Consider the following 26792-nt stretch of genomic DNA (forward strand, 5'->3'; position numbering starts at 1 on the left):
AGGCGCCAGGCACCTGCCTACTTATAGAGCTCTCAGCAGAGCCAATTGTAGGGCTTGGGCCGTCCGCCTAGTCTGGGGGCAGACAGAGCCACCGCCATGAGTCTCCTTCCACGTGGAGCCCTGAGCAGACCACTGGCCTCTAGCTGTGTGGGCGCACCAGCTGCCCACCAGGTCAGGCGCAGAGGCTTCCAGGTGCCAGGCTCCTCACCCACCCCCGTGGGTGCCGTGTCCGGCAGGTGGGCCTCTCTGGGCCCACACGAGGTCCCTGTGCACAGGGCGCTTATTTGCCCCCCATCAAAGGCCCCCGCCAGCTCCCTCCCTGCACAGGCCGCAGTGTGTCTCCAGGCGCCCTGGTCTGCGCAGGCTCCAGCACGCCCGGGATCAGGCGGCCGTACTGCTGTGGCTACGGTCAGCACAGGGAGCCGGGGCAGATGTCCTGCCTTGGCAGCCTCAGCCCACAGGTCGAAGCGGGAGCTCACCTCCTCAAGAACAGCCTGGGTTCTCCTGCAGGATCGCAGATGGGTGACAGGGCGGGTGGAGCCAGTCCACACCACTCCCTCTACACTGCCCTTGGCCCACCCACCACCCTGTTTCAGAAGACGCAGGGTGGTCGCTGCTCTCTCTGCCTGAAGGGGCACGTCTGAAGGCCAGGTCAGGGCGTGGTGGTCTGGGGGGTGAGGCGGGAGGGCTCGGCGGAAGCTCTGTGGGCTGGGACCCTGTGGGGACCCCAGCGTCCCCCGCGGCCCCTCCCTGGAAAGCCCTGCCCATCACGATGCCTCCCAGGGCTGGTCCTGAGGCCACTCTTGGTCTGCTCCCCAGGCTCGGTCACTCACAGGCCTGAGTGTCCCGTGGATCCAGCTGTCCTCTGGCCCCCACGGCTGGCATCCTCCTCTGCCCAGAATCATCAGCTTCACGTGGCAAAGGCCAGAGCAGGAGCCAGATCGCAGTGTTTCTCAGGAGGCCTGGGCAGGCAAGGTCACCCAAAGTTGCCTCCTGCAGGCTGGGCTCAGGGGGTGTGTCCTCTGGTCCCGGAGGGTGCAGCCCCTAAGCTGGGGGGCACAAGGATGGGCTGAGAGTGCAATACAGGGGCTGGTGGAGGCGGGCTCCTGGTCGGGCTGCAGCAGCGGGAGCCTGCCATGGGCGCTGGGAGGGGACTCGGGTCCCTGGCCTCCAGGGCTCAACCCACGGTGCGTTTCCAGACCCCACAGCATCACAGCCTGAGTCTGGCCTTGCCTGAGGGTATCGGTACAACCCCATTGGCCCAGCTCTGCGTTCACACCCCCACGGGCAGCACGTACCACCAGCCAGGGGGCCGCCGGCGCGTCAGCAGCGTGGGGGCGCTGGGTGGATCGACTTCCTTTAACCAGGAGCCACGAATGCACTTGACCACAGGTCGTGTCCAGAGAGGCCCCCACCAACCGCCCGCGCCACCCTGGCTCGGGGCGCCCTGCACCGGGCCTGCTTTGGTGCAGCGTGTGGGGGATGCTGGGGGATGGCTGGGCCCCCCGTGGCTCTGGCTGCAGGGCGTACGCGGCTTCTTGGGCTTAGTCTCGGCTGCCAAGGAAAGGGAGTCAGGGGCCGGATGTGACCCGGGCCCTGGGACAGTGGTCTCGGCCATGGCACCAGCACCTCTCCCTCAGCACCACCCCTGGCCGAGCGGTCGGTGGGTGAGGCCAGGAGCTCTGGGCACAGGGGCCTCCCGTGCCTCCCCTCATTCTGAGCCAGGCCTGAGGCAGGGGCCCCAGAGGAAGGGAGTGGATGGGGCGGGCGGGCGGCTGGGGTGCCTGGGCCCTGGCCAGGGTGCGCCCCACTCAGCCTATGGATGTGCCGGGGGCCGGGGCTGCTGGGCCCTCATGCCCTTGTTGCGCGTGGGCCCTGGCTCTGGGGGGCAGGGAAGTGGGGTGCGTGGCCTGCCCTGGGGCCACATCCCCCATCCCACCCTCACCACCTTCCCGGGGCCCCATCCGGCCTGGCGGAGAAATTCCATTAAAATCTCTGGTGTCTGAGTCAACCCCCTCCCACGGAGCTGGAGCCGCAGTGCCAGCCTCGTTGGTGAGCGGGGCGCCACAGCCTCTGCAGCTGAGATAAGCACCCCCTCCCACCCGCCCGCTCTAACTGCTGGGCTCAGCCTCCCGGCGGTGTCCCCCGAGGACACAGGAAACAGCTGCGGGCAGAGGGGGCGTCGCAGCTCATCAGCGGGAAGGCAGCGAGGTGCGGGGTCGTCAGGAGCAGCCCCCGCGGGCGGCACCCGAAGGCGGAGGTCAGACCCGGCGCAGCAGCCCCGCCCCGCCTCCCCACCGCCCTCGGCTGTGCAGCCTGCCAACATCGTGACCCCTGACCCCAGAGGACCCTCCCTTGGGACCTGGATCTTACAAGCCTCTGCTCTAACCGTCCAGACTTGCCCAGTACTTGGGCTACGTTTTTCTAGAACCTGGAGCGCTGCCCGCCGTGGTCCCACGCAGTGGCCCGCCGTGCGCCTGCAGTGCTGCCCCGCACGGGGAGCTACAAGGATTGGCCGAAGCGGGGGTGGGGGGCGGGGGGGGCGGCCTGGCCCCCACTCTCCCGGAGCCCTGGGCCTGTGGGTGGCCTCTGCCTTCTTCATCTAGGATCTGAGTGACAGGAAGAAGCCAGGCACGTGGGGGGCGGGCGAGCAGGGAGGGCCCCAGCTGGAACATTCTAGAACCTCTCACTGTACACGTGGAGCCAAGGGAGAGGAACCTGGCAGACCCAGGTGCCCCCGTCCCTCCACCCTCCAGATGCTGCTGGTTGAAGCTGATTTAAGCTCCTCCAAGAGCTGGGCGACAGGCCTGCTCTTCCCGGTTCCCATGGGGCCAGGAGGTATTTGCTGGGTTGAATCGCAGCCACTGGCCCCACCTGGCTCCTGGCGGGCAGAGGGCAGCTGGCCCTGAGCGTCCTGCGGCCCAGCCTGGAGGCCGGGTCTGCTCAGCTCAGCTCTGGTGCCCGTGATGCAGCTTTGCATTTTCCCTCTTCCCACAGCATGTGGGCATTCCTGGGCCAAGCATTGAACCCGAGCCATAGCCACGACCTGAGCCACAGCAGTGACTAACACTGGATCTTTTACCGCGAGGCCACCAGGGAACTCCTGGTGCTCTTACAAAGATGGGAGCCGCTGCTCAGAGTGAGATCCAGCGCTCACGACGGCAGCTCCCTCACCTGCAAGGGCCCAGCAGCACCTCCACAAAGGGGGGGGGGCGCGTCCAGGCCCGTCCCCCTGGCCCCCGCCCCTTGAGGGAGCCTGTGGGCCTGGCCGTGGGAAGGGCCAACATGGAGCGGCTGGGGCGGGGGCTATGCTCCCCAGCGGCGAGGCTCCAGGCGCGTGGGGCCCACGCCGAGCTGGGCGCTGGAGTTTGCTGATGAGGCCCAGCCCCTCCGTGGAGGAGACAGCGGTCCTGGTGGAGCTTAGCTGGGGAGGGGACAAAGCGGTTGCCCCCATCACTCGCCGCAGCCAAATCTGTGTTTTCAACACCAGGAGAACATATTTAAACTCTGCAGACGGACGCTGGGGTGATTATCTGCGCCGGGACTGGGACGAGGGCCAGGGCCTCCCTGAGAGCTGGCCAGGGACGGGGGAACGTGGCCAGCGTTTTGGAGAGAGAGGAGCTGGGCCAGGTGCTTGTGCCAGGGCGGCCCCAACAGCCACTGCCCGGCCAGGCGGGGGGAGGTCGAGGCAGCCCCACCCACCACCTCCTGCGGGGCGGGAAGGAAAAGAAAGATGGGAGGGCAGCAGAAAGTCGAGGGACTAGAGCCCCAGGAAAAGCGTGGCCGGCTTAATCCTGGATAATTGGGCGGCTGCTGTGAATATTCATGGGCCCGCGGCCCTGCCCAGGTAGCTCTGTGGTGCTGGCTCCTGCTCCAGGCTCCTTGCAGCCTTTTCTCTGTCAACGGGAAGCAGAGCTGGGTTTGTGGGCCCCCCTCACCCCAGAGAGGACGTGGGGGGTGGGGGTGTGAGGAGCTGTGACGCCGGGAGTAGGGGGAGGCCCTCTCCTTCGCTGGGTGACAGCTTTGTCATCGCACTAGTGACAGAATAGTAATGCTGCCCAGAGGCAGTGACCGACCAGCTGGTAGGACAAACCTTATAACACGCTGGAAACAGAAAAGCACCCACCCTGCAGATGGGCCCCTTTCTCCCCTCTCAGTCCGCTTCCCGAAAATCATGGGCTCGGAGACCAAAGGAGTAGCCCCCCCACCCCGCCCCCCGCCGGCAGGACCGAGGCCCCTGTGCTGGGTCGGAACCAACACAGGACCACTAAGGGCTAATCCATTAGCTCCTCTCCTCCTTCCATGGGCACCTGCCCGGCTCCCGGAGCCGAGGCTGAATGTCTGGGGTCCCCTTCCGAGGCTGAGCGCCCAGGGGCCCAACTGGACGCCCCTGCATCCAGGAACCTGGACTGAGCAGGAGGGGCTGGCCTGGGGGGCTGGCCCGGGACCCAGCGGGCCTCCGGGACCTGGCTTCGGGCCCTCTGAACCGCTCGGGGCTGCTGAGGCCAGGGAGAGCACCCTCCATGTGGGGGATACTGAGCAGCGGCCTGGTTTGCTGCTGGCTCCCGGGCTGCGGGCCGTGGTGCGTGAGAAGCCTCAGGAGTCCCAGGTGCCCGGAGCCAGCTGGAGGACACAAGGACGCCTGAGGACAGGCCTCCGCCTGCTTCCCTGGGCAAAGTGCCAATTTGAGAATCCAGCCACCGGTAAAGGGAGCCTCTATGCTCTCAAGTCAGCCGCTGGGCCCGGGGACTGGAGAGCCTGCTGCAGGTGCCCCCAGGTAAGGGTAGGCTGCGATGCTGGGATCTGCCTTCCCCACAGCGCCCCCCTCCTGGGCAGGACAGCTGGGAACAGGGACGGGGGTGGAAGCAGGCAGAGCAGGCCAGCCCCAGGGCCACGGAAGGCGGTCTGGGAAGAGGGCACGAGGCTCGCACTCAGCTCCTAACCTGCACTTCCCAGGAAGTGTCCTGCAGCCGCCAGGACCACCATTGGCCTCTGGGTGGCGTCCCTCGGCTCGGGGTGGGGTTGCAGGCCTTCTTCACCTCAGGCCCCAGAGAGACCCCACCCTCAGGAGCCTTGAGGCTCGTCTCTGCTGCCTACTCTGTGCCCAGTCTCTGCTGCCTACTCTGTGTTTGTCACTGGTGAGGGCGGGGGTGGTGGGGAGGGACCCACACGTGGCCTTTGCCATCCTGTGTTGGCTGGACCTCGGGCCCCCAGGAAACTGGCCCAGAAGCTCCAGCAGGAGAGTCCGCCCAGCCTGAGTGGCCTCAAGGAGCTCGAGATTGTGACAAAGTGTTGGTGGCCTCTATGGGGCGGGGGACCTGATCCCTAACCCAGAGCGCAGGGCCGTTGTCCTGGGCAGACATGCTGACCGCTCCGCCTGCGTCCACCGTAGCCTGGGGGGTGAGGTTAGCACCCTGTTTTAGAGGTGGGGAGGCTGGGGGAGCTGCCTGAGGTCCTGCAGTCAGAGCGGGGATCTGGCCTGGGTCAGGGGGTCCTGGCTCACACAGGCCTCCCGGAAAGTGAGGGTCTGGGGGGAGGCGACAAGCCGGGAGGGGCTGTCACTTGGCCCCGGATCTGTGGGGGACAGCCCTCCTTGCATAGCCGGCTGGTCCACCCAGGGGCCGGCCAGAGGCTTGATCTTGGCTCCCTCGGGGCAGGTGGGGCAAGTTTCCACCCCAAGTGTGTGGAGAAGCCGGGCAGCGGCCGAGCCTGGTCTGGGCAGGTCGTGCCTGAGGCCCCTCCTCCAGGGTGTCCTGCCTGCCTTGAGGGGTTCAGACGTGGTGGAGGATGGACCCCCCCAGCCAGCGATGCCAGGGCAGGCCCGGAGCTCGCAGAGGGCGGGAGCCAGGGGTGACCCAGGACGCGGGTGCGGGTTGCGCTGGAGGTGGTGGGCATTCCGGCAGAAGCAGCGCTTGGAGGCCGGGCCTCCGTGCACCGAGCCCTGACCAGGCGCTCGCTCTGGCCCCGGGCACCTGCCTCGGGGTCACGCCCCACCCCAGGCAGAGCTTGTCTGGAACTGCGGGGGCCCCAGGTGGGGGTCTGAGGAGGGGGGCGAGAGGGAGGAGGACTGGCCGGGAGGACCAAGCTTTCCCCACGGAGGGCCTCCAGGGCCCCCCGGACTCCCGCCCCCCAGAGCCATTCAGCCTGCCCCCACCCCCTGGCCACCCCAGCTCCCCCAGGAGAGCCATGACCCCCGCCGTTCCAGGCAGGAGCCATCTCGCTCCTCCAGACTCAGCTCCGCGCCCAGAGGCTCGGACAAAGGGCTTTTCTATGGCTTCTTCGGTCTGTCGGACTGTAATTCTTCACAAAGATCCGGATTCACTCTCTCTCCTAATATCTGCCCGGAGGGCAGAGGGGCTGCCAGAGCGGCCGGCAGGATCCAAAGACTTGCTGATTGGGTCCTGGGCGGGGCCGTGGGGGTCAGAGCCCTGGGCTGGGGTCCTCAGCCCCCGACTCAGGCACAGGGCCCCAGATGCTCTGCAGCCCCAGGGGCAGGTGGCAGGGCCCGCAGGTAACAGAGGAGCAGGCCTTGCGTCAGCACCACCCCCAGCCTGGCCCAGGGACCCCACGCCGACGCCAACCACTTGAGTTGCGAGCTGGCTCCCAGCTCTTGGCTGTCGGCACGGGACCTTCCCTTGAGAGAACTGAGCCATTGCCAGGCAGCTCCTGTTTAGGAGAGATTTTAGCAGCAGCAACGATTCAGCATCTGCCAGACACAGGGCCAGGCACCACGTGCAGGCCGGCCGGACTCCTCCAGCCTCACGGCGGCCCCACGAGCGAGGACTTCCTGCTCCCACTTCACAGCCCTGGAAACGGAGCTCAGAGAGGCGCTGGCTGGGAGGGGCGGCCTGACCACCCGCCGAGCTCCCCGGGCCAACGGAGGCCTGGGGAGCAGCACGCGGCCCTGAACTCAGTTCTCACCAGCCGCGTCCTCACCCTGCAGGGCATCGGGGCCCCTCTGGAGTGTGTTTATAGATAATGAACTACTGAGCAGAGAGGCGGGCACGGGTGGGGCAGAGGCGCGTGGGGCTGTGAAACTGGAGCCTGGCCAAAGTCGGATCAACGCCTGAAAAGACACTGGAAGGTGTCGGACGACAGAGTCCAGCTCGCGGGAAGCCCGGCCGTGGCGGGGCTGCTCCTGAAGGTCGGGGAGCCGGGCCCAGCCCCGGTCAGAGTGGTTTCGGGGGAGGAGGCCCAGGAGCCCTGGCAGGAAGGCACCTGTCAGCACATCCTCCGCCAGGGCCCCGACATCAGGAGGCGATCTGCCTGGGCGGCAGGCCTTGATCTTGGCCAGCGCAGCTCAGGGTCACGGCTTAAGTCCAGAACCTGCAGGAGGAACTGCCCGTGTCTCGGGCCGGGCCAGGGCTTTGCTTCCTCCGTGCTGAGGTCCAGTCCGCCCCCCAGAGGAAGACGCTTGGTCTTTTCTAGCTGTAAGGGCTCTCAGCTGCCCTGTCCCTTCTCTCCCACCCCTCGTCCCAGCATCTGAGTGGCCTCCAGCTGGTCAGCAAGGGCACCCGTCAGAGGCCTGGTTTGAGGCATTTGCAACTGGGGGCAGATGAGGGCGTGGCCCCTTTGGAGACGTGGCCCCGATTCTCACATTCCTCCTACCTTTGTCGGCTTTCAAAACTTTTGCTAAAAGAGATGGGCACAAACAGAGCCTCGGGATGGTCCTTCACCCAGGAGCCCCAGGAGTGAGGCTGGAGCCGGGGTGGCGCTGCCTGTGGTGCTGAGAGCCGGGACCACAGAGGATGCTAAGGGAGGGACAGTCCCTGGCCCGTGGGTGAGGCCTGACGGGAAGGCAGGAGGAGGGCGGCCCCTGGGGCTGGGTGGGTACAGGCAGGACCCCTGCCTCCTGGGCGCCACTGCCCCTGGGCTCACTTGGGCTGCTGAAGTGCCCTTGGGTCCCGCTCTGGGTCCCTCCCCGGCGCCCTGCTGCCTGCCTTCCTGACACAGCCTAAGCTCCCACCGTTAATTCCAATCCCGGTTTCTGCCAATAACTGGTTACCATGGAGATGTCCTTGGGACCGGGTGGAGGGAGAGGCTGGGCCGCAGAGGCCCTTCCCCTTCGTCCTGGGCCGGAGGTGGAGGGGGGGAAGAAAGGGGCGGAGAGAGAGAAAGAAGGGCGTGGGGGGGCATCAATGACCTCGTCCCTGTCCTTCCTCCTCCCGCCCGGCCCCCCCACCCCCAGGATCACCTCTGAGGGCACCATTCCTGCCACAAAGGCTTGGGGCTGGGAGCTGCCCACCCCCCCCACCCCCCCTCAGGCCGGTCTCATTTGCTTGTGAATTGGGGGTTTTCCTTTCCTGGGAAACAGCCCTTCCAGGAGCAGCGCGGGAGGGGCCTGGCGGCCTGAGTAAGAAGCTGCTGCAGCTTCGGGGATGACTGGGTTCCTGAGACGAGTGCCTTCCAGCCTCCAGCCGGCGCAGGTGGGGAGGGAGGGCCGTGCAAATGAACGAGTTAGGCCCGATTAATCTTGCTGCATTAGCAGATCCATGGGGAAAGGCGAACGAGGTTGGACAGACGTGGTGAGTGTGCGGACGTGGGCTCTGCTGCGCGCCGGCGCTAACCCCTGCCAGGCCTGAGCGCCAGGAGATGCGGGCCTGCTGCCAGCGCCTGGACTCACCTGTGGGAATGGCCTCGGCGCGCCACCTCCTCGACTGTGTGAGCCGGCCGGGGGGCGGGGGAAGAGGCAGCGCTCCCTCCCCGCTCAGCCCCCGACAGTGCCAGCAGCCGGCCCGGACCAGGATGCCAGGTTGGGGGGGGCCCCGGCCTGATCCTCTGCAGGAGTCCTTGGGCCAGAGCAGCTCTAAGTCCCAGGCCTGCCGCTTCAGTGTTGCCTGGAGGCGGCTGTCAGATGGAGGTGGGGGCCTCGGTCCAGGCGGGCTAATCCCTGAGGGTGGGGCCCGGATCTGGAATGCAAACTCCCCAGGTGATTTTCTGGGCGTGGCTAGGAGCAGACACCCACCGCCCCGGCTGTGTTCCTGGGTGCCTCTTCCTCCAGGAAGCCCTCAGGGATTGAAGATTGCCATCCTCTGACTCCAGCTAAACATTCGCAGGAGCACCCAGATTTCGGTCCTGAGAGAGAAGCCCAAAGGCAGAGGCTTTAGGGACCATCTTTATCCCAAAAGACAGGGAGAGTGCGCTAGGGTGACCGGACAAGGCAATACCACCTTATAAGCCAATGACACACCGCACTGTCCCCGTTGCCAGGCGAGGTGACGTTGAGCTCTGCCTCCCAGAGATGCTGAGGCTGCTGGAGGAGATTGCAGAAGGACTAGAGCGTGGCTGGCCTCTGTCACTAAGAGAGAAGTGTGGGTTCTGCTCTGCAGGGCACTGGGCAAGGCACCTTCAGCTCCAGGACGCCCTGGAGCAGGGATGGGCCAAGAACACACCTGGGAGCCACCAGGACTTGCCCTTTCCCTGCCCCAAGGGCTTGGCAGGTTCTGAACCTTGTGTGGCCCAGTGCCCTGCTGCATGGGGGCTGGGGTGGTCCGGAAGGTCTCCCAGAGGGCCGGCCTCCTGGCTTCGGGAGAGGGCACCATGGGTTTCCCCCAGGAGGCCCAGCCTGGAGGGGCAAGGGCCAGCCCTGGGACACGCCACGCCGGAGGCAGGGTGCAGACCCTGAAGCCAGATGGCTGGCCCATTAGAGCCCTGGCACTGACTCCATCACCTTGGCATGGGGCATAACCCCTCCGTCCGTCCATTTCTTCACTGGGACACACAGGTGACAAAAGAGCTCGCCTCACAGGGGTGCTGTGGGAGCTGCACCCATGTGTCTCACTGGCTTTGGGCGGCACCTAGGAAGTCCGTGGACAGGGTGGAGGCCACCACCCCTGCTGAGACGGGTCACTGCTCAAGGCCAGGCATTTTGAAAGCCCTATTTGCAGGCACCAGCCAGAGCGGCCAGATAGCTTCTGCGAGGGGAGCCCTGGAGGCCTCAGAGCAATCTTGAGAGGCGTCTGAGCTAAACCGGGGTCAGAGGGCAGGAGGGCTGGGGGAGGGGGAGTGGAGATGGGGGAGGAGCAGTGGAGATGAGGAGGGGGGGGAGAGGAGGGAGAGGAAGAGGGGGAGGGGCTGCAGCTGAGGGGATGGGGGGCGGGGGCCACTGCTGCTGGAAGCTGCCACCGTGCTGCCGCCGCTGGCCGTTACTTGCAGAGCATTGCCTGTGAGGGGTGGGGACCAGGGAGAGAACACGCGCTGGGCTTTCAGCCCCTCGAGGGTGGGCTCCCAGGCGGGAGCAGCGGGAGGTCTCCACGCCTCCTTCTCCGGCCCACTCCGTGGACCCAGGGCTCTGTTTGGGGCTCCGACCCCCTGCAGAGCCCAGGCGGCTGCGGTGCCCAGGGATGGCTGCCAGGCCTGTGATTCCGGGGAGGGGTGCCCGCAGACTGTGGTTCTGCTGCACAAAGCAGCCCCTCCCGGCCCCTCCTCTGAGCCCCTGCTGCTTGGTCTGCGGCTACCACCACCCACCTGAGGGCGGAGTCCCTGCCAGGCACGAGCGGCAGCCCCAGCATCCCTGTTGCTGCTAATATTGTTCAAGACTAGCCCAGGGCGCCTCGGGTCTGTTGTCCGGGCACTGGGCCCAGGAGCCTCCGTGGCCGCCCCTCAGCCGCTGCCCACCACGCATGGGATGGGGGGCTGCCCTCGCGGCTGCGCAGTCCACCACCTGCACACGGTGCAGAAGTGGGGGCTGCGGGCCCCAGCCCAGGCTCGGAGGCAGCAAGAAGCGGCTTCTCCGGGGCAGGGGCGGGGCGTTAGGGTCCTTCCCCGTCCCCCACCCCCCCGGAAAGCTGGCTGCGGGGGGGGGGGGGCGGGCAGGCTTCCCTGGACGTTTCCTGGTCAGCAGGGGCCCGCTGGTTGGGGGTGGGCTCTGTCTTGACCGCCTCCTTGGGGAAGACGAGGAAGGACCTGGATTTCCAAACTGCAGATGGGGGCGGGGGGTGGGGGATGAAGTTGACCAGAGGCGCGCGGGGCGCCCCCCGAGCGCCTGGAGGCCCTGGGTGAGCGGACGCTCTCCGGGCAGGCGACGGGGTGGCAGGGCTGGGGGCCGTGAGTGTCTCGTGGTTGGCAAACCGGACCACACCGGAATCTCCTAGTCGCCGGCGGTGACTACCGGGCCCCCACCCATGGCTGGGGCACGTCCCAGCCCCAGGAGGTCGCAGGAAACTTTACCCCCGCGCGGGCCGAGCCAAGCCTCTGCGTCCCCTGTGGCTTGCGGGCCGTCCCCCTGCTCCTCCTCCTCCCCCGGTCCTCGCCCTCCCTGCCGCTCCCTCCTCCCTCCCCTCCCCCTCCCCCTCGCCCGGCTGGAGGCGGGCAGGTCCGGGCGGGACCGCGCCTCTGCCCACAGCCCCGCGCTCCCGGCCGGGTGTCGCCGCCGCTCCCCGCGGGAGGAGCGGCCGAGCCAGGCCCGGCGGAGCGAGCGGCCGGCGCAGATGAAGTTGGGCGCGCACGGAGCCCGGAGCAGGGGAGCGGCGGAGCGGGGAGCCGCCCGCATCTAGAGCCCGCTCGGTGCGCCATGGAGCTCGGGGGCCCGGGGGCGCCGCCGCCGCCGCCAGCGCTGCTGCCGCCGCTGCTGCTGCTGCTGGGCGCCGGCCTCCTGCCCGGTAAGTTTGCGAGCGCCGGGCGGACCCCCTTCCGCCCGGTTCAGGGCGGCCTCGGGCCTCGGGAACCCGAGGAAGGGAGGCTCCCGGCTGCGGTCCCGGCCGCGGGTGCGCGCAACGGGGCGGCCGCGGAGGCTGCCCACCCCCGGGGCGCCCAGGCTGTCCCGCAGCGCGAGCCGAGCCCGGCGAGGAAGGAGTTAACTCACCGGCGATGGGGGACGGGGCTTTGGGTGGGTGTGAGGTGCTGCTTCTGTCGCTGGACCGAGAAGCTCCAACTTGGATGGAGAGAGGCCCGGCCCTTCTCGCCGCCCCGCATTTATTCATTCTGCCAAATTTCCCCCCCCCCCAGACGCCCGCGCACCGCCCCCTCCCCTGGGCCCGCGATTTGGGGGATCAGAGGGGTGACCTCAGCCCTTGGCAGGGCCCCCCAGGAAGTTCAGGCTCCCTCCTCCCGTCCCCTGGGAGGCCACCTTGCTCTCGCAGGGTGAGTGGAGGGAATTTAACCCCTCTCCCCGCCTCACTGCCGGAGGGACGAGAAGAACAAGCCTGGGGCTCTGGGCTGGAGTGAAGGGTCCTGGGGTCTAGGATCCCAGGGGGCCTTGAAAACGCCCTCCTGAGGTCCTGTCCGCGAGTCAGTGCGAAGAGCAGTGTGGCAGGGGTCTCCTGTCCCCCTCCTCAAACCCCTCCATCATGCAGTGGCCCCAGGCGACCAGGAAGTCCTAGGACCACAGATGGGCCAGTGGGCTGGGCTGGACGAGGGCGCCCCTCCCCAGGCCCGCTTCAGACCTGGTCATTGAGAGCAGGCTGTGTGTGTCCGTCCGAGAACACAGGGTGCCCTGTTCACTGTCAGGGCCTGGGCTTCCAGTGCCGTTTAGGCGCCAGGGCACGGTTCTCCCTGGGTGATGGCTTGGGGCTGCTGCAGCCCCAGGAAACAGGCTCTCGGTGGCCAGACCCTCACTCCCCTTCCTCCATATCCCTGCCTGGCCTGCCCCCACTGCCCCTTGTCCCCTCATGTCATGCAGTCACCGCCACCTTGTGCTCTGAGGCAAGGGTCTCAGGACTCTGCTAGCATTTAGAGGTGCAGCACCCTCCCACAGCCGGTCCCACGGGGAGGCTTCCAAATGGGCTCCTTGGTGTCAGTGGTCCACGTTCATGGGAAGGCCAGGTGCTGGGGAGGCCCCTCTGCAGAAGTTGCATTATAGACCCGGGGGAGGAGGAGAAACTGGCCGCACGTAGGGCAGCATGTGCAAAGGTCCTGGGGTAGGAGGGCTGAGCCCTGAGGGCCCAGAAGGGAGACCAGGGGCTGAGCATGGCCTGGCGGGAGGCCGGAGGGGCAGCTAGGATGGCCACCGTCCCCTGCCCTGGAGTGGCACACCTGCTTGTCCCCGCAGCCAGCAGCCACGTGGAGACCCGGGCCCACGCGGAAGAACGGCTGCTGAAGAAGCTCTTCTCTGGCTACAACAAGTGGTCCCGGCCCGTGGCCAACATCTCGGATGTCGTCCTTGTGCATTTCGGCCTGTCCATTGCACAGCTCATTGACGTGGTAGGCGCCAGGGCTGGGGTGGGGGGACCTCCGGGCGGGGCTGCCACATGTGGACCTGAAGGAAGCACCATGTCAGGGAAAAGGCTGGCCTGGGGGTGGCCCCGGGGCTGGGGGAGCCTGGAGGAGCGGGGAGGGCCGTGTGTGTGTCCGAGCCCCGCACAGTGAGTGGGAGGCAAGGCAGGTTCTGTGCAGCTGCCCCAGGCCCTGGCCTTTCCTCCCCCCCCCCCACCGCAGGGGGTCAGAGCCGCCACCCTCAGAAGCAGAAAACAGCTCTGCAGACCCAGTGACAGAGCTGCAGGGGCTTTTGTGTGAATTGTGGCACCGAGTCGGGGAGGGGCTGCGGTGCCCTGGCAAGACCCTGACCTCAACCTGGTTTAGGAGGCCCCGCACCATCCACCGGTCTGGGACAGGTGTCCTGGCGAGTCAGGCTGTCCGTCTGTCCGTCGGGGGTGTGTTGACCTTCTCAGTTGAGGACCAAGGAGGCTACTGGGGAGAGGCTGGGAGTCCAGCTTCCGAGTGGCCACAGCTCTGGGGGAGCTGGGCATCCAGCCAGGGTGGGGGCCGCCCTGTGGGTCTGACAGCTCGGGGCAGCGTCCCCAGGGCCTTGGCATGTGGGCTCCAGCTGGCGGGGAGGGGGCCTGGGGAGTCTGCTTCCCTGGCCCCTCGGAGGTGTGCAGCGGCTGGGTTGGGCTGGAGCCTCCACACGAGGACCCACAGGCAGCTCTGGCCCCACGGAGGGAACTGGGACTGGTCCAGCCACAGGGCCAGGAGGTGTCTCCAGCCGCCTCCTCCGCTCCTCTGCTGGGACCCCACCCCCAGGTAGGCCCCGTGAGGGCAGAGCCTCCCGCTCTGGAGTCTGGCGGCCCTGGTTGGTTCCAGGCTCGTGCCTGGCATGTTGGTGACCCTTGGTGCCCTGATCTTCTCACCTGAGGAACGGGTGAGGGGGACAGTGCCATCTGGGGCTGAGCGAGCAATGTTGGTCTGAGGGGCTTTGGGAGGTGGGAGGGGCTGTGGCCACATTCGCATAGACAGGAAGGGCCGCGCGTGGGCCCCCTTAGCAGAGACCCAGTCAGTCATGCCGTCCAGGCCCGTGACCTCAGACCTCCTGGAACCAGCCTCAGGCGCTCCCTGTAAGGAACTCCTGGCTGGGGTGCAGCTGGAAGGCAATGTGAGATCGTGGGGTTCCGCCACCGCTTGCAGATGCTGTTCCCAGTGGCGGCCGTGGCCGCGTGTTCTGGGCCGGCGGCACCCCGGCCTGGCCTCCTGCCTGAGCTCCCGGGGCTGTCCCATCACCCCCATATTGCCACGTCTCCTGAGTTTGTCCAGGAAAGACTGGGCCTGGAGCATGACAGCTCCCAGATGCCGGCCAGGGACCCGCCCGAGGCCCCAAGGACGGGAGCCGCTGCCAGGCTCTGCTGTCCGTGGACACGCCTGCGCACGCGTGTGTGCAGGTGCTCGTCCTGGGAGCTGGCCTCCGTGGAAGGGGCCGCCCCTCGCCTCTCTCTGCCCCGCTCTTTGCGGGGCCCGGGTATTTGCGGCAGGTCTGTGCCCAGGGCTGAGCGCATGAACGTGCAAGTTCATGTTCATGCCTGCGGAGGAGGCTGAGGAATCCCTGGGCGCTTCTGGGTCCCGGGCTGATGTTTCCCGCCCCTGAGTATGCGGAGGGCACGTCACACGGGTGCCTGGGGGACAGCTGTGGGGCGGGGGGGGGACAGGCATGTGGGGAAGGAGGCCAGGCCCCGCCACCTTGAAGCCTGTCCTGAGCCTGGGGTGGGGGAGGGGCAGGGGCAGGGCAGGGCAGGGCTGCCCAGAGGGAAGGGCAGGCGCAGGGCGAGGGCCGCACTGCGGGACTGCTCTGCCGAAGTCCTTGGATGAGGTGTCCGGGCCCCGCTCAGGTCACACTGATCCAGCATCCTCCGGCGGCCTGTCCCAGGTGGCTCTGCCGGAGAGCAGGCCAAGGGCAGTGCCAGGGCCGCTCCCGTGGCCTGTCCCCTGGGGGAAGCACGGGGAGGCCTTTGGACACAGCCCCACCCCCCACCTGGTCCAGGCTCGGGCGCTTTTCTTGCTCCACTGGCCTTGGGTGTCCTTGGCCTCAGCGGTTGTCCCCATGGCCTGTGTGTCTCAGGTCTGGGGCGGGTGAGCGCAAAGATTGGGCCTGCAGAGCAGGAAGGGTCTTGTCAGGGAGCCGCTCCCCGTGCCCTGTGTCCAGACCCTGTGCCCCCCACCTCGGGTCCCCGCAGGCACCTGCTCTTTGAGGGGTCCTCTCATCATCAGCTGCCGAGCGCCCCGACCCCAAGCCTGGGCCAGGAGCCAACCCCCGCCCAGCCCCGCTCTGAGTGGCTGCAGTGTGGCTGTGGTTCCTGGAGGTCAGCTCAGCAGCCCCAGAGCAGGGCGTGAGGACTCTGAGGCTTCCTGTCCCCACAGACCCCTGCGTCCCCGCATCCGGGCTCCCTTCTCCTGCCTGCACTCCGGGAACGGGACCGAGGAAGGCCATGGAAGCGGGGGCGCAGGAGGCAGGGGGGACTGGAAGGGACTTCCAGGGTGCATGGTCCGCTCTGCGCGCTGGGACAGGTGGCCTCCCAGTGACCTGGAGATGAGCCTGCCGGGCCTCTGCTCCCACCTCACTTCAGCCCCTTGCTGTCCACCTCCAGGACCTGAGGCTCGGGTCCTGGATGGGCAGCTGGACCAGGGCCCTGCTTGGCCAGTGAGTAGGGTGGCTCTGGTGTAGCGGGAGGGGCGTGCCAGCTCACCAGGGCCCTTCCGCAGGGCAGCTGCCTGGCCAGGCGGGCGGGGCCCTGGGAGGGGTGCAGGTGGGCAGCTGTGACGTCGTCCGAACCCTGCCCTCCTTCTCTTCCTGGAGAGGCTCGGGAGGCCTTGTCCCTGCGGCCCTGAGTCTCCTCCGGCCGCCATCCTGGGCTTGGTTGCCTTCAGGGACGAGGCGCTCTCTCCCTCCTGAGCTCCCCCACTCCCTAGGGTCAGCCCCTGGCTGTCCCTGTGGGCGAGGAAACTTTGTCGCCCACCCGAGGGGTCACATCTTCCTCTCCTCCGTGTCCCAGGATGAGAAGAACCAGATGATGACGACCAACGTGTGGGTGAAGCAGGTGAGTGGGAGGAGCCCCCCCCTCCGGCCCCCCCCGGCCCCCTCCCACCCCCCCCACCCCACCTCTCTCCTCCCCTCCCCCAGGAGTGGCACGACTACAAGCTTCGCTGGGACCCTGCTGACTACGAGAACGTGACCTCCATCCGCGTCCCCTCCGAGCTCATCTGGCGGCCGGACATCGTCCTGTACAACAAGTGAGCCGGGCGCTTGGCGGGCAGGCCTGGCAGGGGCCTGACCCCTGCGGTGCCCCAGCCCCGCGGCTCCTGTGAGACGCTGAGCAAGAGGCTGGCGTGTGTGTGTGGCCCCCTTGGAGCCAGGGTCCAGGCTGAGCTTGGGGGGAGGAAAGGGGAGCAGCGGAGGGTGTTGGCGGCGGGGGCGCGGGGAGAGGGGAGCGGGACACAGCAGCACAGACGCAGGGGGGCGGGGGCCTCAGTCTCTCTCCTGGGGCCAGGACAGGTTGGAGCCCTTCCCAGGATGACTGGGGCCCCGCTGCTGCTGCTGCCCTGGGGTCTGGAGTCATTTCCGGGCTCTGTCCCTGGCAGGGACGTGGCCCCAGCACACACAGCTCAACTGGAACAAAAGGCAGCTGCCTGGGGAGCCCTGGGAAGGGGAGAGGAAGCCCCAGAGCACCTGCCTGGCCCGGCTCGTGCCCTGGTCCTTCCCCGCCCTTCCCTCTGTGCTCGCAGCTCCTGCACAGACGTCACCGAAGTCCCCAGGCCCCGGCTCATCACACTCCAGCAAACAAAGCCTCTGTCTGGGCCTTGCGTCCGGGCTCCTGGGAAGCTGAGATGAAATCTGACTGTTTGAGGATGTCTCTGTGCTGGGGACCCAGGGTTTTACGGGCACGGCCGTGGCAAACAGTGGACTCCAGCGGACCGGTGTCCTTGAACTTGTCCTTCCCGGGACCCTCGTGGGGTCCCTGACCTTGGGGCAGCCTGATGTCCTCTCGTGTCCCCCGGCTCTGATATGTCACTGCCAGGCCAGCTCCCTCTGAACTGGATCCGCGCTGGCAGATCCAGACTCGGCCCAGGCAGCAGAGCCCCCGCCGCACTTACAAAGAAAGCACACGGAGTGCTGGCTTCCCTCCGATCTCAGCGTCTGCGCGCCGCCCCCTGCCTTCCCAGCAAGACCCCAGCGCTCTGCACAAAAGCCCCTCCTGGGCCCCCGGGCTTGGGGCTGACCTACAAAATGCTGCTATTTGATTAAGAACGATCAGGCTCCTCTTCCAACTGAATTGATTCCACTAATGGTAGCGGGCAGAGTGGCTGCACGGGAGGGAGCTCAGATGATTTTTGGGGCTGCGTTAAGTGGGGGGGGGTGTCAGCTTGTCAGGTGGAGGGCGGGTCAGGCTCTCCGCTCTCCCTCTGAAAGCTACCCTGGGGTCCTCCAGCCCCTGGTCTCCCTGGGTCCACACTCAGCTCTCCCAGCTGCCTGGCCCCCCAGGACCTACCGCTAATCTGCCAAAGTGGCTCTTTGACCCAGAGAAGGTACCAGGAGCACTCGTACTCCGGGACCAGCAGAACGTCCCTAGGTAGGATGGTACCAATGGCAAAGCCGCTCTGGGATCCCAGCAGACCCCACAGGACGGCAGCCCTGGAGGCGGGGGGCCACCCCCAAATCCCCTCCTTCTCTCACCTCCTTGCCCAGACATGTCGGGTAGTGGGCTACACCCCCAGCTTCTCTCGGGGGCTGTGATGGACACTGAGGCCCTCGGATGGGGCTGGGTCTCGGGGCTGGTGGCTGATACTGGCCCGGCCGTGGCCACTGAGGAGGCCCATTGCCAGGGGCAGCGGGTGGCTACTGACCAGGCCCATGTGCCCTTGAGTGTGGCCAAGGGGTGCCCCCAGGCTGCTGGGTGAGGAGTGGGGGCGGCTTTTCTGAAAGCTCTGGGGCACCCCTTCGAGGTCGGGGATGCGCCTAAGACCTTGCTGTACCCTGGGGTCTTCCCTATGCCAGCCCTTCAGGCAGCGGGTCCCACGCGGATGGGCATCTAACGCCTGGAGCGGGAACCTGGGCTGCCCGGGGGGGCTCCCTCTCTCCCACCCGGTGTGGGCCGCGGCTCCCTGTGGCAAGCCCAGTTGGGTGGTTCCGTCCCGCTGTCCATTCCTCCTGGGCTTCCTGGGGACACAGCTCTGTGGGGTGGTGCTCCGTCCCCTGGCACGGGGAGCCAGCTGTGCAGAGAGGGACGGGACTTTGTGTGGTGGCGACAGCTTCCCCTGGGACGAGCTGCTCCTTCCTGGGGCGGCGGGGCGGCTGGGTCCCACGTGCAGAGCGAAGGACTGGCCCTGGGCCCCATGAGGACCTTGCTGGGGTTGGCCGCGCCCTTGGCACGGGAGCGCAAAGAGACAGCATGGTGGCCGCTCTCCAGTGGCCCTCGGTCCTGGGACCAGCTGTCCACGGAGTGTCCTCGGGCAGGAGAAGAGGCGTCCGTCCACATCTCAGAGCTGAAGTGGCAGGGCTGCCTGAGGGGCCTGGGTCCACCCCTCAGTGGGCGCCAGACATGGTCCGAGTGGCCCCCTGCAGCCCAGGTCACACCCACTCGGGACCGAGAGGAGAGTGGCTGACTCGGGGCCGACAGGGCTCTCGGGGGCTGTGGGCAGGTGTCCCCGTGTCCTCCTTTCTCATCCTGCCGACGTGCTCCCTGGCCCCCCTCCCACCCCTGTGGGTGACTTTGGAGGAGAAAATCGAGGGCCTGTGGCCATCCGGAGGCCCAGGCTCAGGGCCGGCGCTCTGCCCACCAGGGGAGGGGCCGGGACAGGTCCAGCTCCAGGACGGGGGGGGGGGCGGGGGGGGGCACCCAGTCTTTGCCTCAATGGGCCCTGGAGCCTTCGCCTGTGCAGGAAGGGGGGTCCTTCCCACCTCTGAGTTTGGGGCTCGGTAGGGAGGGAGCAGGGCGGGCTCAGCGTCACCAACACGTCCAGTCTGGAGCCGGTGGCGGAGAGCTCCCGCCTGGCTTCTGCCCGGCCCCAGGGGGAACCACAGGGTCCCCAGGGCCCTCGATGCTGCCCGGGCGGCCTTTCCAGCCCACAGTCGGGCATCCCCTGCAGCCAGCGTGGGCATCGGGCACCGTGCGGGCGGGCGGCGTGGCGCCCCGGGGGAGGGCGGCAGGTGAGCCCCGTGCCCAGGCCCCGCCCGGCCCGGCAGGCAGGTGCCTCACGTGGCTCTCTCTCCGCGCAGCGCCGACGGGGACTTTGCCGTCACGCACCTGACCAAGGCCCACCTCTTCCACGACGGGCGCGTGCAGTGGACGCCCCCCGCCATCTACAAGAGCTCCTGCAGCATCGACGTCACCTTCTTCCCCTTCGACCAGCAGAACTGCACCATGAAGTTCGGGTCCTGGACCTACGACAAGGCCAAGATCGACCTGGTGAGCATGCACAGCCGCGTGGACCAGCTAGACTTCTGGGAGAGCGGCGAGTGGGTCATCGTGGACGCCGTGGGCACCTACAACACCCGCAAGTACGAGTGCTGCGCCGAGGTGTACCCCGACATCACGTACGCCTTCGTCATCCGCCGCCTGCCGCTCTTCTACACCGTCAACCTCATCCTGCCCTGCCTGCTCATCTCCTGCCTCACGGTGCTCGTCTTCTACCTGCCGTCCGAGTGCGGCGAGAAGGTCACGCTCTGCATCTCGGTGCTGCTCTCGCTCACCGTCTTCCTGCTGCTCATCACCGAGATCATCCCGTCCACCTCGCTGGTCATCCCGCTCATCGGCGAGTACCTGCTCTTCACCATGGTCTTCGTCACCCTCTCCATCGTCATCACCGTCTTCGTGCTCAACGTGCACCACCGCTCCCCGCGCACGCACACCATGCCCGCCTGGGTCCGCCGCGTCTTCCTGGACCTCGTGCCGCGCCTGCTGCTCATGAAGCGGCCGTCCGTGGGCAAGGACAACTGCCGGCGGCTCATCGAGGCCGTGCACAAGGGGGCCGGCGCCCCGCGCTTCTGGCCCGAGCCCCCGGGCGAGCCGGACCGCGGCCCCGCGCCGCCGCGGCCCTCGCCGGGGCCGGGGCCCCCTCCCGCCGGCCCCCGGGCCCCGGGGCTCGCCAAGGCCAGGTCCCTGAGCGCCCAGCACGTGTCCAGCCCCAGCGGAGCGCCGGAGGGCGGCGTGCGGTGCCGGTCTCGGAGCCTCCAGCCCTGCGTTCCCCGAGGGGAAGGCGCTGCCCAGGCCGACGGCCTGGCGCACGATGCCGCTGCCGCCGCGGTGCACGACGACAATGACGCCGCGGCGCATGCCGCCGACGCCACCGCCGCCGCCGCCGCCCCCGCCTCTCTGACCAAGGCCCCCTCGGCCGAGCTCCCGCCCCCAGACCAGGCCTCCCCCTGCGAATGCAAGTGCAGGAAGGGGCCCGGGGTCCCCGGCACGGCCCTCCAGGCCCCCCGAGCCAGAGCGCCGCCCCCGCCCCTGTCTCCGGCCCTGGTGCGGGCGGTCGAGGGCGTCCAGTACATCGCGGACCACCTGAAGGCCGAAGACACGGACTTCTCGGTGAGTCCCTGCCGCGGCCGCGGCGCTCGGGGCCCGCTGCCCTGTCCACTCTGAGGGAGGGCGCGGCGCGGCTGGCGAAAACCCCAGAAACCAGGGCCCAGACCCGGCCGCTCAGGTTGGGGCCCCTGCCTTGCCTGCTCCCCCTTCCCAAGCCTCCAGCACCAGCCAGGGGCCTTGGGGTGGCAGCGCAGTCGGTCGGCAGGGTGGATCTCGGGGTGCTCCCTTTGAGCCTCAGGGCCAGGGAGTCTGCAGCCAGGGGTGGGGGCCAGCAGCACCCTCTGTACCCGGAGAGCGCCTCCCTCTGACCTCGGCCCAACACTGCGCCCCTGGGCCCCTGAGTGGCGGCTGGGGCGTCTGGGCTCTGCGGCTGGGGTGAGAGGCACGGAGGAGAGCCAGGAAGGGGCCGCGTGGCCTGGGGAGGAGGGGCGTTCAGGCCCAGGACACAGCCCTGCCCCTCTGGCAGCACCCCCATGCCAAGCTGGGCAGAGCGAGCATGGGGTCCAGGCGGGGTGCAGGGTGGGTGCTCAAATGCGGCTGAGACCCGGGGCCCTGTGGAGCCGGGAGGGCTGGGGCTTCTCCCCGAGGCCCGGGCTCTGCCGGCCACATCTTGGGGTGCCTGCAAAGGGGGGGGCCAGGCTGATGGCCCAGCCCCTATTGTTCAGGGCATAGGTGGGGGACGGGGGAGGGCACTGGTCAGGCCGCTTGGTCTTGCCGGCTGCTCAACCTGGGCATCGGTCCTGCCACGTCAACCTTGCTCCACGTCCGCTTCTTCCTGGCCGTCACGCGGACCCCCGGGGCGGGCGAGACCCTCTTGTTCCCTCCCTGAACCTCCTGGTCCTTGGCGCCCTTGGGGGATGGCTGTGGTCGTTTACGGGACACGTGTGACCCCTGGGGACCGTCATCCTGTAGCCGAGGCCCCCCAGCAGGGAGCCGGTCTCCCGGTCACCCTCCTGAATCCCAAGGGGCTGTGAGGCATGTGGGGGTTTCTGGAAGGTTCCGCCTGGGACTGTTTTGCTGCCGGCTCTTGCCACTCTGACCCTGCTGTGCGGGTCTGGGGGCTGCTGAGCAGAGATCTCAGCCGTCCTCTGCCCCGGCGGGCCCCTCGTCCCCAGAACCCCCCCACCCGCCTCGCGGCCCCACTGTTGTGACCTCGTTCTGGCTCCGTTCTGGTTCTGAGCGTCATCCGGGCTTTGGGGAACAGAGCCGACTTCACAGGACCCGGCCCGGGATGGGGCAGTGGCGGCTTTGTCCGCGAGCGTTTCATCCTCCGAGGGGCGGTTGAAAGGCGGCGCGGAGGCCGCCCCCCCGGGCCGCTCCCTGGAACAGCGGGCCCAGCGCGCGCGCGTCTGAGCGACCCCGTTGGCTCCTGTTTCCTGAGAATAAACGCGGCCCTTTCAGCTCTGGCTTAAAACCGTCACGATGCCTCCGATTACTTTAAAAAATCAGAGCAGAAAACGGCATGAAGAATCCTCAAAACGGGGGAGCCGCACCCGCCCTCGCCCAGGCCTGAGGGCGCTGTCAGTGTCCAGATGGCCTGAGCTCGGGCTGTGTCCTTCCTGGTCACTCAAGTGGCCCACTGCTGTCCACCCAGACCCGCCTGCGGCCTCCTGAGGCTTTGCCCCAGGTCACCCCAGGTGGAGGTGTGGCTGTGGCCGGACCCCCGTCGCCCTGGGGCTCAGTGTCCCCATCTGTGGATGGGCCATATGGCCCCCTCCTCGCGGGGTCCATGGGAGCGACGTGGGGGCCGTGCCCAGAGCTCCCTCCAGCTGCCCTCTGGCCTCAGGGTCTGTGTCCCACCTCGCTCCCAGGGTCCCGCCCCTGACCACTGTGCAGCTGTGCAGCCCCCTGTCCATCCGGCAGCTGCTCTTGGCAGGGCTCTGCCCACAGCACAGGGCTGTGCCTGCCTCTCACGTGTGACCCTCTCCTTCGAGGGGCCCTAGGGACAGACTGAGAGACCCCACGGACCCGTGAGGGGCCTTGGGACCCAGGGGCAGCCACGCAAGCCCCTCCCCCCCGGCTCTGGGTAGGGTCAGGCCCTGTTACCAGGATGCCCCCGGGCCTCGCCCTGCACGGCCAGGGGCTGCGGGCGCCCCCGCCCAGGCCTCACTTGCTCCATCTGCAGATGGGGGGTCTGCTCCATGGTCCCCCGTGCCCCCAGCTTTAGCTGACCCGGAGCGAGGTCACCATGACGGCCAGACCCTGGCTTTCCTCCTCGGAGCTCAGGTACTAGGCCAGGCAGGTGCAGTCCCGGGGCCACGAGGCCAAACGCTGTCTCCCGTGGTGGCCCTGCGGTCCACCCCCCGCGGAGGGCGTCGACCCCCCCGCAGGCCGGAGTGTTTCTGCGTCCAGACGTCAGCTGGGCAGGTCGTGTCTCTGGGCCCTCCCCCCGGCCGTCGCCTCAGACAGGAGGCCTGCGCCCTGGCGACCTTGGCTGCGGCGAGGCCTGAGGGTGGCGGCCCGGAGTGACCGTGTGTGTCGCCCGCAGGTGAAGGAGGACTGGAAGTACGTGGCCATGGTCGTCGACCGCATCTTCCTCTGGGTGTTCGTCATGGTCTGTCTGCTGGGCACCGCCGGCCTCTTCCTGCCGCCCTGGCTGGCCGGCATGATCTAGGGGCCAGGGCGCCGGGTCGCAGCGGCTCTCGGGCTGTTCCCGGCTCTCCGCGGGGCTCCCTGCACGCGCCAGATTGCCCCCCTTCTTCTGCAGCGAGGCGGCCTTGGAGGAAGCTGCTGCCCCTGGGGGAGGCCGGCTCTGGGGCCGGTCAGGGCTTGTCCACACGCAGGGAGGTGTCCCTGCTGTCATTAAAGTTTATGGGGGGCATGGCAGCATGGTGGCCTCCTGCCCACGTGCCCACCCTCGGCAAACTGTCCAGGGGCCACGACCCTCAGCCCCTCCCGGCCCCCCAAGCGCCCCCCACCTGGGTCCTCGAGGCCCAGGCACTGAGCCCGGCCTGGCCGCCCCCTACCTCCCCGCGCGTGGGCATCTTGGGTCCTCGGACCTGCTCTCTGACCCCAGAGGAGAGTCATTTGCCAGTGGATCCGAGCAGGGCATTTATTTCGGTCCTTCTGGGCAAATGAGTGAAAAGCCAGGTCTCGTGCCCGTGGGGCCTTGGGGTAGAGTTGCTGGGTCTGGTCCCGCCTGGAGGAGAATCAGGGGGCAGGTCCCATGGGGGAGGGGCCGCAGGCCCTGGGGAGTCTAGAAGTCCCCCTTCCAGGGGTGCTGGGGGTCTCGGGCAAGCACTTGTCAGGGCCCTGGTGACACCCCCCCCCCAGGCCCCCGTGGGCCCTGATACTTGGTGAGGGGCCTGGTCCGGGTTCCTTGTCAATTCTCCAGGACACCTCGCCTGGGGGGCTCCCCTCTGCTCTAAGCCTGGGGGGCTCCCCTCTGCTCCCAGCCTGGGGGCTCCTCTGGGCACAGACACAGGAAGGGCCTCTCTGACGTGGGCGCCACAGTGAACCCTGAGGACAGCTCATCCTCTGACTCAGGACCCTGTGGGGTGTGGTCCCTGGGGGGCGGCTCCCACACAGCCCAGGAGCCTCTGCCCACACCACACAGGGCTGCCCTGCCAGGAGGTGGGAGAGAGGTCCTGGGGCCCAGTGTCCCCCATCAAGGCTGAGCACCAGGCGGCATCTGCCGTGTCCCCGTGACCCTGGGAAGACTCGGCCCTGGATGCGGGTCAAGGGTGGCGCTGCCCCAGCTCTCCTGATTCCTCGGAACCCTCAGGCTGCAGGTGCCCGGGGGGGAGGGGGGGAGCAGGACCAGGTGGCCACTTCCCCAGGAATGCCATCTGGTTGGAGGGCCCCTGCCCTCCCCCTCAGGGGGAGGGGACTCCCCCCTATGAAGGTCACACTCCCGCCTCTCGGATCCCAGGGCCTCGGGGTGTGGCCGGCAGGTTGGAGCCCCGCGTCCCCCCAGGCCATGCCTGGGTCCGCCGGTACTTGAGGGAACAGAATGAATAATTCAGTGAAGTTCAGACTGAGCGCCTGGTGAACTGAACACTGTGGCTGCCAAGGGCCAGCCGGGCGGCAAAGCTGGGGCAGCGGAGGGGGGTGTATGGGCGGGGGTCGTAGCCCCCCCCAGCCGCCTGGGAAGCAGGACCAGCCCCAGAACATTTAGGGCCCGGTCTGCCCAGCTTTGGTCGGCGCTCGCCTCCCGGGGCGTCCCTGGGGCCGGATCCAGGCACCAGGCCCAAGCCCAGGCAGCCAGTTCAGCAGGACCCAGGACCGGGCGGCCGCTGGCCCGAGGAGGCAGCAGGTTTTGCACGTAAGCGCCTCAATCCGCCTTATGTAAGCGGATCCAGCGCGGACGTGGGGCGGCCCAGCCGCACACGCTCTTTTCTGGGTCGGGAGAGACCGGAGCCCCTTCTTGTTTCTGCTTCTCCTCCTTTGAGACTCAGACACGAGTCGGGAAATGGCACGCGGGGCGCAGCTCTCACGTCCCCTCCAGAGCCACCCCCCCCCCGCCCTTGGGGGTGTTTGTCCCCAGGGGGGTTATCGATGGAGGTAAATGTACCTCTGGCAAAATCCCTGGTCTTAAGCCCTCAGATCAGTGGGTTTTACTAAATTCGGCCCCAAGGCCCCGTCCCTGGAGCCCCCTCCCCAGCCCCTTCCAGCCTGTGCCCCGGGGCAGCGCTGGCTCTGCCCCTCGCCTGGGCTGGCGGTGTCCGTCCCTGCCCTGGTGTGAGCGGACAACCCGTGTGCAGCCCCGCCCTCCCTCCCCTCGGGGGTGCCGTGTGGCCGAGCCCCTCTGTGACCTTGTCTCATCTGTGAATAGTTGTGTCGTTAGCTGTGGAGTCGTGTCCTCCGTCTGAATAAACGAAAGCAGGTCTGTGTCCCCGTCCCCCGCGCGGGCCTCTGTCCTGTCGCCCTGACTTGGGCTGCTGTCTGCGGTCTCGGGGGCGTTCTTCCCCTTTCTCTCTGTCTTGACTGCGTTTCGTTTGTGTCTGGTGGCATTTGGACGCCCTGGGGGCCGTACGGACCCGGGAGAGGACTGTGGGGCACCTCTTGTTGAAAACACCAACCCTTCCCCATTAAAATGTATAAAACCCGTTTCCTCATCTACCTGCCCAGCTTGGAATGGTTTGGGGTCCAGGAGGGTTACTGCATCACGGCCAGAAGCTGGAAGCTGTGTCTTGTCATCCCCACAGTCCTTTGAAGAGTCAAACGCCCCCGTGGTGATCGCCGCTTGGGACGTGTTCCGTCTCTTTGACTTTTCTGTTTACGCGGGTTTCAGCCCCTTCCAGAGAGGACAAGTGGATCCAGCCAGCCGACCCTGGAGGTTGTATATACAGTCAACGCTTTTCCTCCTGTGGCTGCTCCTCCCTACAAAGCCTTTGTATTTTTCAAGAGTCTAATGGGGTGACATAAACCCTGTCTCCCACCTCCAAACAACGCGCGCACCCCAGCTGCCTCGGGAAATCGAACAGCCTAGAGTTGAGTTCTAGGTCGCGCGAGACACGCGTGTCTGCAGAGGGCGCAATGGTCCAGTACATAGTGAATTTCTTTCTTTCTATTTTCTTTTGCCTTTGGGGGCTGCACCCAGGACACATGGAAGTTTCCAGGCTAGGGGTCGAATTAGAGCTGCAGCTGCTGGCCTACACCACAGCAACGCGGGATCCGAGCTGCGTCTGCGACCTACACCTCCGCTCACGGCAAGACCAGATCCTGAACCACGGAGCGAGGCGAGGGGTTGAACCCGCGTCCTCATGGACCCTGGTTGGGTTTGTTACTGCTGAGCCGCGGGGTCAGTGACCGTCCCGCCCAGGGACGTCCCGTGGGTCGGGCCCAACTGCTGACCCTTCTCTTTCTGCGGAGCACCCGCCCCGGCCGTTTTCTCAGAGGAGCCTGTGTGCGTGTGACCCGCCTTCGCAGACTTCGTGGGCCTCAGATTGTCTTTCGGTGATGAATCTGCAGGGCGTAAATCTGAGCATTTTCCCTTCAGCCCTTTGAGGTCGCTTCCTCCCATTGCTGGCATCGAGCCACGCCTGTTTCCTCCGTAGAAAGAGTTTTAAAGGATTCCGCCTTCATCTGGGTCTGTTTTGCATCAGTGGACAAAGGGTACACTTTGTT

The 26792-nt window shown here is 67.4% G+C and overlaps 1 protein-coding gene across 1 annotated transcript; it reads left to right on the forward strand.

Annotated features, from left to right (window-relative positions):
* The first annotated feature begins 10969 nt into the window (after nt 1-10969).
* On the forward strand, nt 10970-25782 carry CHRNA4 (cholinergic receptor nicotinic alpha 4 subunit). The gene is made up of 6 exons (XM_047770649.1): nt 10970-11600; nt 12989-13140; nt 16197-16241; nt 16325-16434; nt 19418-20726; nt 23212-25782. The coding sequence occupies exons 1-6, from the start codon at nt 11513-11515 to the stop codon at nt 23335-23337; spliced, it is 1830 nt and encodes a 609-aa protein (XP_047626605.1). The 5' UTR covers nt 10970-11512; the 3' UTR covers nt 23338-25782.
* The last annotated feature ends 1010 nt before the right edge of the window (nt 25783-26792 follow it).

The sequence above is a fragment of the Phacochoerus africanus genome, chromosome 3 (genome assembly GCF_016906955.1).
Source record: "Phacochoerus africanus isolate WHEZ1 chromosome 3, ROS_Pafr_v1, whole genome shotgun sequence".
NCBI lineage: Eukaryota > Metazoa > Chordata > Mammalia > Artiodactyla > Suidae > Phacochoerus > Phacochoerus africanus.